The 9,837-nt window shown below is 59.7% G+C and overlaps 1 protein-coding gene across 1 annotated transcript; it reads left to right on the top strand.

Moving 5' to 3' along the window:
- The first annotated feature begins 1,202 nt into the window (after nt 1-1,202).
- On the top strand, nt 1,203-9,541 carry LOC144950200 (keratin, type II cytoskeletal cochleal-like). Its single transcript, XM_078880276.1, has 8 exons — nt 1,203-1,814; nt 2,760-2,965; nt 3,550-3,610; nt 4,228-4,323; nt 5,078-5,242; nt 5,843-5,968; nt 8,248-8,468; nt 9,447-9,541. Exons 1-8 carry the CDS (start codon nt 1,203-1,205, stop codon nt 9,523-9,525), a joined length of 1,566 nt encoding a protein of 521 aa, XP_078736402.1. The 3' UTR covers nt 9,526-9,541.
- Nucleotides 9,542-9,837: the final 296 nt, after the last annotated feature.

Below are 9,837 nucleotides of genomic sequence, written 5' to 3'. Positions count from 1 at the left end.
GGTAGGGTACGGGTATCGGGTACCCGGTTGCGACCTCTGGTGAGGAGTGGGGTGGGGGTGGTTGCCAATCCTCCGTGACCTCTGGAGCGGCATGTGGTGGTTCTTCATGGACTGCGGTGGCGCGGCTCTGGGAATTATAGGCGGGATTTGAGGGGGGGGGTGGGGGTGGAAATTGTTCGATTTTGTTGTGTTAGTTGACGACCCCAGTTTACCATGAGAGTCCAGTTCACCATGGGAGTCCAGTTAATCATGGAAGTCTAATTTATCGTGGAGGTCCAGTTTACCATGGAAATCCAGTTTACCATGGAAGTCCAGTTTATCATGGAAGTCCAGTTCACCATAGAAGTCCAGTTTACTATGGAAGTCCAGTTCACCATGGGAGTCCAGTTCACCATGGGAGTCCAGTTTATCATGGAAATCCAGTTTACCATGGGAGTCCAGTTCACTATGGAAGTCCAGTTTATCATGGAAGTCCAGTTTACATGGTAGTCCAGTTTACCATGGTAGTCCAGTTTACCATGGGAGTCCAGTTTATCATGGAAGTCCAGTTTACCATGGAAGTCCAGTTTATCATGGAAGTCCAATTTATCATAGAAGTCCAGTTTACCATGGGAATCCAGTTCACCATGGCAGCCCAGTTTACCATGGGAGTCCAGTCCACCAAACATTGCCGCTGTATGGTGACGTGTCACCAAGGTCCCACCGTCTCCGTACTCACCGCGTCGGATCGTGGAAAATCATAAACGCAAAAAACAAAACTCGCCGACAAACCATTTCGCGTGTTTTTTTTCCCCCTTCTCGTTATTTTCGTAATTTTTTTTTATTGCCGACCACCGCGGGTGGTACAGCGCCGGCGTGCGTACGTGCCGTGGCGCTAGGCTAACCGATGCGCCACCGCTCCCGGTCCGAGGGCACGCGAAATTATCGCACGGGGCGCCCAAACAACACAGCAGTTGTCGGGTTACCGGGGGGGGGCAAATTGGGCCCCGCTAAATGTGCCGACGCGACCCCATTACTCGGCGTAATCGTCCATAATCCTCGGGCCTCCTCCCTCCCGCGTTCCGTATAAATAGTGTCGGAGCACCGTTCATTCGGCACATCAGCACCCGTCTCCTTCTCCTCCAGCTCTCCATCCGCTCTCCATCCGCCCGTCGCCAGCCACCCCGAATCTCTCACCTCAACCCGACTCAACGGACCCAGCCATGTCTTACAGCAAGCCCTGCGAGCCGTGCGTGCCCAACAAGTACGTCAGCAACTTCGCTCCCACGCCGAAACTGAACAAGCCGTGCGCGCCGTGCCACGCGCCTTGCCCCGCGCCCGCCCTCTGCCCGCGTCCGTGCCCGCCTCGCACCACCGTGCGTTGCTGCACCCCGGGACCCGAGCCGTGCCACGACTCTGGCCACGGATTTTCATCCCTGGCGCCCTTCATCCACGGCGGGGGCTTCTACACGGCGGGCGCCGCGCACGGCTCGAAGCCGTCGTGCTCCTCCTACGTGCCGTTCACGAGCGCGCCCTGCGGCCCCGCGCCCTGCGGCCCCGTCCACCACACGGACTTCCACGCGCCGTGCGGGCCGGCTCCCTGCGCGCCCAAGCCCAAGTGCACCAAGGCCGTGCCCGTGTGCCCGCGGCCCTGCCCGCCCCCCGTGTGCCCCACGCCATGCCCGCGCCCGTCCGCGTGCATCCCGCGCATCAGCATGGAGCCGCTGTGCCCCGCGCCCTGCGTGCAGATCGACCGCAGCGGGCAGAACGTGCGCTGCCAGGAGAAGAACGCCATCAGCCACCTGAACGACCGCTTCGCCAGCTTTATCGATAAGGTGTGGTGGCTGGGGTGGGTGGGTGCGTGGGTGGGTGGGTGGGGTGGGTGGGTGAGTTGGTGAGTAGGTGGGTGGGTGGTTGGGTGGGTGGGTGCGTGGGTGGGTTGTTGAGCGGGTGGGTGAATGGATTGGTGGGTACGTGGGTGGGTGGGTTGGTTGTTGAGCGGGTGGGTGGGTGGTGTGGGTGAGTTGGTGAGTAGGTGGGTGAGTTGTGTAGCGAGTGGGTGAAAACATTGGTGGGTGGGTAGTTTGGTGGGTGAGTGGGTTTGTAATAAATTCATAGTTTAGTTGGTGGGTGAGTGAGTTGGTGAATAGGTGGTTGAGTTGTATAGCGAGTGGATGAATGGGTTGGTGGGTGGGTAGTTTGGTGGGTGAGTGGGTTTGTAATAAATTCATAGTTTAGTTGGTGGGTGAGTGAGTTGGTGAGTAGGTGGGTGAGTTGTATAGCGAGTGGGTGAAAACATTGGTGGGTGGGTAGTTTGGTGGGTGAGTGGGTGTGTAATAAATTCATAGTTTAGTTGGTGGGTGAGTGAGTTGGTGAGTAGGTGGGTGAGTTGTATAGCGAGTGGATGAATGGGTTGGTGGGTGGGTAGATGCAAGGGCACGTTGGTAGTTTGGTTGGTGAGTGGGTGGGTAACAAATTAATAGTTTAATTGGTGGGTGGGTGAGCGAGTGGGCGGGTGAGCGAGCGAGCGGGTGGATGGATGGGTGATTAAATGGGTTGGTAACTAATCCGGTGTGCTTGTGAGAAAATGGATGTGTGGTTAGGTGGGTTGGCCGATAGATGGACGGACGCTTGCGTTGGTGAGCGAGCGAGCAGGCGGGTGCTGTAGGCTGCGAGTGGTTGCTAGTTGGATGGGACGCGTGGATTAGCGTCTGGAGCGAACGGAGCGAGCGATCTCCAACGCATTTCACCCCAACCACCACGGGGGGCATTTCTCACAGGTTCGCTACCTGGAGCAGGAGAACAAGGTCCTAGAGGCGCAGTGGGGCTGCCTGCAGGCGCGCGTCTGCACCTCCGACCTCGACTCGATGTTCGAGACGTACGCCCAAGCCATCAAGAGGCAGCTCGACTGCGTGCTGGCCGATCGCCCAAGGCTCGAGACGGAGCTCCACCAGACGCGAGCACTCGCCGACGAGCACAAGCTCAAGTGAGGCTCCCTTGCTGGTGGTGGTGATGGTGGTGGTGGGCCACGTGGGTGATGGTGGTGGTGGCCACGTGGGTGTGGTGGTGGTGGTGGGGGCCACGTGGGTGTGGTGGTGGGTGCCACGTGGGTGTGGTGGTGGTGGTGGGGGCCACGTGGGTGTGGTGGTGGTGGTGATGGGCCACGTGTGGTGTGGTGGTGGTGGGGGCCACGTGGGTGTGGTGGTGGTGGTGGTGATGGGCCACGTGTGTGTGGTGGTGGTGGTGGGGGCCACGTGGGTGTGGTGGTGGTGGTGGGGGCCACGTGGGTGTGGTGGTGGTGGTGGGGGCCACGTGGGTGTGGTGGTGGTGGTGATGGGCCACGTGTGGTGTGGTGGTGGTGGTGCGCACCTAGTGCTGTGTGTATGAAACGTCAGCAGCGGGAAGAGGAGGAGGGGGAATACAAAGGCGGCCGGGCGTGGTGGTCGTTTGGGCACAGGGGCTGCTCGCTGCTGCCCGCTCGCAGCCCCTTGCCCCGACGGCGCGTGCGGGCTATGCTGGTGGTGAACCTTTGCCTCTGTCTGTGTGTCACCTGCGCGATGTCGAATGCAGGTACGAGGCGGAGGTGACGGGGCGCGAGGCGGCGGAGGCGAACTTCGTGGCCATTAAGCGGGTGAGAGGGGGTGGGTGGTTGAGTGGGTGGGTGGGTGGGTTGAGTGGGTGGGTGGGTGGGTGGGTGAGCGGGTGGGTGGGTGAGCTGGTGGGTGAGTGGGTGGGTGGGTGAGTGGGTGGGTGAGCGGGTGGGTGAGTGGGTGGGTGAGTGAGTGGGTGGGTGGGTCGGTGGGTGAGTTGGTGGGTGGGTGAGGAGTTGGGTCGGTGGGTGGGTGCAGGGGGTGGGTGAGTGAGTGGGTGGGTGAGTGAGTGGGTCGGTGGATGAGTGGGTCGGTGGGTGAAGGGGTGGGTGCGTAAACGGCTGGGTGAGTAAGCAGGTGGGTGAGTGAGTGGGTGGGTGAGTGGTTGGGTGGGTGGTCGAGTGGGTGGGTTGGTGGGTGGGTGAGGCGTTAGGTGAGTGGGTGGGTGGGTGAGTGAGTGGGTGAGGGGTTGGGTGAGTGAGTGAGTGAGTGGGTGAGTGAGTGGGTGAGAGGGTGGGTGAGTGAGTAGGTGTGTGGGTGAGTTGATGAGTGGGATTGACACTCAGTGGCTAGGCGAAGTGCGCTGGTGACTGGGTGCTCCGATCCGTGGACCTTCGGGACTCGAACCCTCGCGCCTCCCCCTCCTCGTGTACCCCAGGAGGCTGACGACAACTACATGGGCAAGGTGCAGATGGAGACACGCGTGGGGCAGCTCAGCGATGAGCTCCACTTCATCAAGGAGCTCTTCGCCTGCGTGAGCATCCCTCCTGCGTCACCACACACACACACACAGAGAGTGTGTCACTTAAGACCCACAAGTTGTGGCGGTTGTGGTGGTTGTGGCAGTCAGCGTCCAAACCGCCCCCCCCCCCTCTCCCCCACCCCTCCCCCAACCCCACCGGTGACGATTATCTGGACCGGTCCTGGGCCGCCCCTAGGTCGACTCAGCCTCAAATGAGTACCTGGTGGTTGGTGTGTAGCAAACGTCGCCATTGGGGAGACAAAGGCGACCTGGCGTGGTGCTGGCCACCCCACCCCCTCGAGTGCCGTGCCGGCCTTCTGCTGCTCGCTAACAGCACTTGCCCCTGCAGTCTGTTACAGGCTACACGGGGGAGCTTTGTCTGCTGCTAGTGGTGATGGTGTCTGTGGTGTTTAAGATGGTGATGGTGGTGGTGGTGATGGGGGTCTTTGTGGTTGTGATGGTGGTGGTGGTAATGGGGGTCTTTGTGGTTGTGATGGTGGTGGTGGTAATGGGGGTCTTTGTGGTTGTGATGGTGGTGGTGGTGGTGGTGATGGGGTTCTTAGTGGTTGTGATGGTATCGTTGGTGGTGAAGATGGTGGTGGTGATGGGGGTCTTTGTGGTTGTGATGGTGGTGTTGGTGATGGTGTTGAAGCGGGTGATGGTGCCGGTTGATGATGATGACGACGATGGTGGCATTGTTGGTGATCACGGTGACCTACCGAGCCTGACCCACGTGACCCCCGTGACCCCCCCGTGACCCCCGCAGGAGATGCAGGAGATGGAGGAGAGGATCCGCGACATGAACGTGACCATCGACCTGGACACGGGCTGCAACTTCGACCTGAGCTCCCTCATCGCCGAGGTCCGCGCCAACTACGAGATGGTGGCCGCACGCAGCCGCGAGGAGGTCGAGTGTTGGTACAAGAGCAAGGTGACCTCCTCCTCCACCTCCTCCTCCTCCTCATCAAACACCTCCTCAGCAACAAACACCTCATCAACCATCATCATCAACCATCATCATCATCAATCACCTCATCATCATCATCAATCATCATCATAAACCATCTCATCAACATCATCATCATCAATCACCTCATCGATCGTCATCAATCACCTCATCAACATTATCATTATCATCATCAATCACCTCATCGACATCATCATCAACCTCATCAACATCCTCATAGTCATCAATCACCTCATGAACATAATCAACCACCTCATCAACCATCATCACCACACCCTCACCTCTCCTCACCACTTCACCTCTCACCCCCACACCCTCGCCTCTCCCCATCACACCTGCTCGCCTCCACCACCTCACCTGGCCCCCTCACCTAACCCCCTCACCTGACCCCCTCACGTGACCCCGCTCACCTAACCCCCTCACCTAACCCCCTCACCTGACCCCTTCACGTGACCGCCTCACCTGACCACTTCACCTGACCCCCTCACACAACCCCCTCACCTGACCCCCTCACCTGACCGCCCCACCTGACCACCCCACGTGACCGCCCCACGTGACCCCCAGATGGACGACATGGCCGAGGCGTCCGAGAGGCACTGCATTGAGCTGCGCTGCACCAAGAACGAGATCCTGGAGCTCTCCTCCATGGTGCAGAGGCTCGCGTGCGAGATCGACGGCCTCAAGACCCAGGTGAGCTGGGCAGCCAGGGACCACCTCCTCCTCGCCTGCTAACGCAGGAGGTCGTGGGTTCGATCCCGACCCCTGACGATGCCTGCTGCTGCTGTATAGTTGGAGTCTGTGTGTCTCCCTCTCTCACCATCATCACGGTGGCGAAGAGATGTTAACTACCTCGCCTGGTATACAGGAGGTCGTGGGGTCGATCCTGACCCTGACGCCCGCTCTATATTTCGAGTCTGTGTGTCTCTCTCTCATCATAATCGTCATCACGGTGGCTAGGAGATGTTAACTACCTCGCCTGGTGTACAGGAGGTCGTGGGTTCGACCCCGACCCTGGCGCCTGCTGCTGTATATTTGGAGTTTGTGTGTCTCTCTCTCATCATCATCATCAACATCACGGTGGCTAGGAGATGTTGACTACCTCGCCTGGTATACAGGAGGTCGTGGGTTCGATCCCGACCCTGACGATGCCTGCTGCTGTATATTTGGAGTTTGTGTGTCTCTCTCTCTCATCATCATCATCAAGGTGGCTAGGAGATGTTGACTACCTCGCCTGGTGTGCAGGAGATCGTGGGTTCTATCCCGACCCCTGACGATGCCTGCTGCTGTATATTCCGAGTCTGCGTCTCTCTCTCTCTGTCTCTGTCTCCGTGGTCGCGTGGATTTGTCTCCGGGTTCTCCGGGTTGTCCCCATCCACATTTAGAACCGACGTCACCACGGCGTTCAGAGTGTTTGGCGATTGCTATGAATGTTCACACGATGACGACGACGATGACGACGACGATGATGACGATAACGACGATGAGGCACACTTCGTTGAGTTGTCATTTGTGACCAGGTCGCTTAACAGCAGCTCAGCGGGCCTGACCTGATGAGATTAAAATAAAAAAAAAGAAGTTTAGTTTTTTTGGGGGATATTTCTTAAAGCGATTTGTTTACCTTTCACATTCTTTGCCCAGCTGCCGTGTTTTTGTGTTTTTGTTGTTGTTATTGTAAAGTTCTTATGCCGGGCCACTCACTGGACATCTGAGAAACTCAAGAGCTTCATAGCTCATCGGATTCTGACGAGAGCGCAACCCTCCCCTCCCTCCTCCCCTCCCTCCTCCCCTCCCTCCTCCCCGTGTATCTGCCCCCACCCACACCTCACCCCCCCCCCAACCCACAACTCACCCCCCCAACCCACACCTCACCACCCACACCTCAACCCGCACTCACCCCCCCCACCCACACCACCCCCACCTCACCCCCCCTACCTCAACCCCCACCCACACCTCACCCCCACCCCACCTCACCACCCCCACCACCACCACCCCTACCTCACCCCCACTCCCACCTCAACCCCCACCCACACCTCACCCCCACCCACACCTCACCCCCACCCCACCTCACCACCCCCACCACCACCACCCCTACCTCACCCCCACTCCCACCTCAACCCCCACCCCCACCTCACCCCCCCCCTACCTCAACCCACACCTCACACCCACCCCACCTCACCACCCCCACCACCACCACCACCACCCCTACCTCACCCCCACTCCCACCTCAACCCCCACCCTCACCTCACCCCCCCACCCCTACCTCAACCCACACCTCACACCCACCCCACCTCACCACCCCCACCACCACCACCCCTACCTCACCCCCACCTCAACCCCCACCCCCACCTCACCCCCCCCCTACCTCAACCCACACCTCACACCCACCTCACCTCACCACCCCCACCACCACCACCACCACCCCTACCTCACCCCCACTCCCACCTCAACCCCCACCCCCACCTCACCCCCCCCCCCCTACCTCAACCCACACCTCACACCCACCCCACCTCACCACCCCCACCACCACCACCCCTACCTCACCCCCACTCCCACCTCAACCCCCACCCCCACCTCACCCCCCCCCCCCTACCTCAACCCCCACCTCACCACCCCCACCACCACCACCACCCCTACCTCACTCCACCCCCACTCCCACCTCAACCCCCCCACCTCAACCCCCACCCCTACCTCAACCCCCACCCCTACCTCAACCCCCACCTCACCACCCCCACCACCACCACCACCCCTACCTCACTCCACCCCCACTCCCACCTCAACCCCCCCACCTCAACCCCCACCCCTACCTCAACCCCCACCCCTACCTCAACCCCCACCTCACCACCCCCACCACCACCCCTACCTCACTCCACCCCCACTCCCACCTCAACCCCCCCACCTCAACCCCCACCCCTACCTCAACCCCCACCCCTACCTCAACCCCCACCTCACCACCCCCACCACCACCACAGCGTTGCCAGCTGGAGAGCTCCATCCAGGAGGCGGAGTCCCACGGGGAGATGAACGCTCACGAGGCCCGGGACGCGACCGCGCGCGTCGAGACGGAACTGTCGCAGGCGAAGGCCGACATGGCGAGGCACGTGCGCGACTACCAGGAGCTCATGAACGTGAAGCTCGCCCTCGACATCGAGATCGCCACCTACCGCAAGCTGCTGGAGGGCGAGGAGAGCAGGTGGGGGAGGAGACAGGCTCGCACCTGTACACTCACCTGTTTGTACACTCGCCTGCCTGTACACTCACATGTACACTCATCTGTACACTCACCTGTACACTCACCTATACACTCACCTATACACTCACCTGCCTGTACACTAACCTGTACGCTCGCCTGTCTATTCATTCACTCACCTGAACACTCACTCACCTGTACACTCACTCACCTGTACACTCACCTGTACACTCACCTGTACACTCACCTATACACTCACTCGCCTGTCTGTACACTCACCTGTACACTCACCTGTACACTCACTCGCCTGTCTGTACACTCACCTGTACACTCATCTATACACTCACCTGCCTGTCTGTACACTCACCTGTACACTCATCTATACACTCACTCGCCTGTCTGTACACTCACCTGTACACTCACCTATACACTCACTCGCCTGTCTGTACACTCACCTGTACACTCACCTGTACACTCACTCGCCTGTATGTACACTCACCTGTACACTCACCTATACACTCACCTGCCTGTACACTCACCTGTACACTCACCTATACACTCACCTGTACACTCACCTATACACTCACTCGCCTGTCTGTACACTCACCTGTACACTCACCTGTACACTCACTCGCCTGTCTGTACACTCACCTGTACACTCACCTATACACTCACCTGCCTGTACACTCACCTGTACGCTCGCCTGTCTGTTCATTCACTCACCTGAACATTCACTTGTACACTCACCTGCCGTCCACTCACCTGCCCACGAACTCGCCTGTCCCACCTGTCCGCACGTGTCGGCGGCCTCTTCACCAATGCACTCACCTGTCTGACACCCCTCAACCAATCCACCCACCTGCTTGACCTCTCCACCTGTACACTCACCTGTCCACTCACCTGCCCGCTTGTCACACCTCTCGCCTCTCTCTCACACACCACCACGACTAACGCCCGCCCTCTCTGCCCCCCCCCTCCCAGACTGCACTGCGTGCCAGACCGCTGTGGGCAGCCCTGCATGCCCTGTGACCCATGCGGCCCCTCCCGCCGCTGCCTGTGAAGGGTGACCTCTCAACCCCCCGCCGTGTGGGATGGGGGTGCCAAGTGCCCCCACCTCCCCCACCCCCCGCTCACTCATCCCCCCGCCCCGCCCCTCCCCGCCTAGCCCCCGCCCTCGAGCGAAGAGTCAATCGGAAGAATGAGACCGAGAGGATGATGATCCTGGGTTCAGTCACAGGCCGTAGACGCTACCACCAACTACCACCAACTACTACCAACTACCACCAACCACAACCAACCACCACCAACCACCACCACCAATGCAAACGCCGCCGAACAATACAACAGCCACTAATACTACCACCACCAACAA

This window comes from Lampetra fluviatilis, chromosome 56 (genome assembly GCF_964198595.1).
Source record: "Lampetra fluviatilis chromosome 56, kcLamFluv1.1, whole genome shotgun sequence".
NCBI lineage: Eukaryota > Metazoa > Chordata > Hyperoartia > Petromyzontiformes > Petromyzontidae > Lampetra > Lampetra fluviatilis.
Note: the sequence above shows the minus strand (reverse complement) of the source record. Positions and strands in the feature narration are given on the sequence as shown.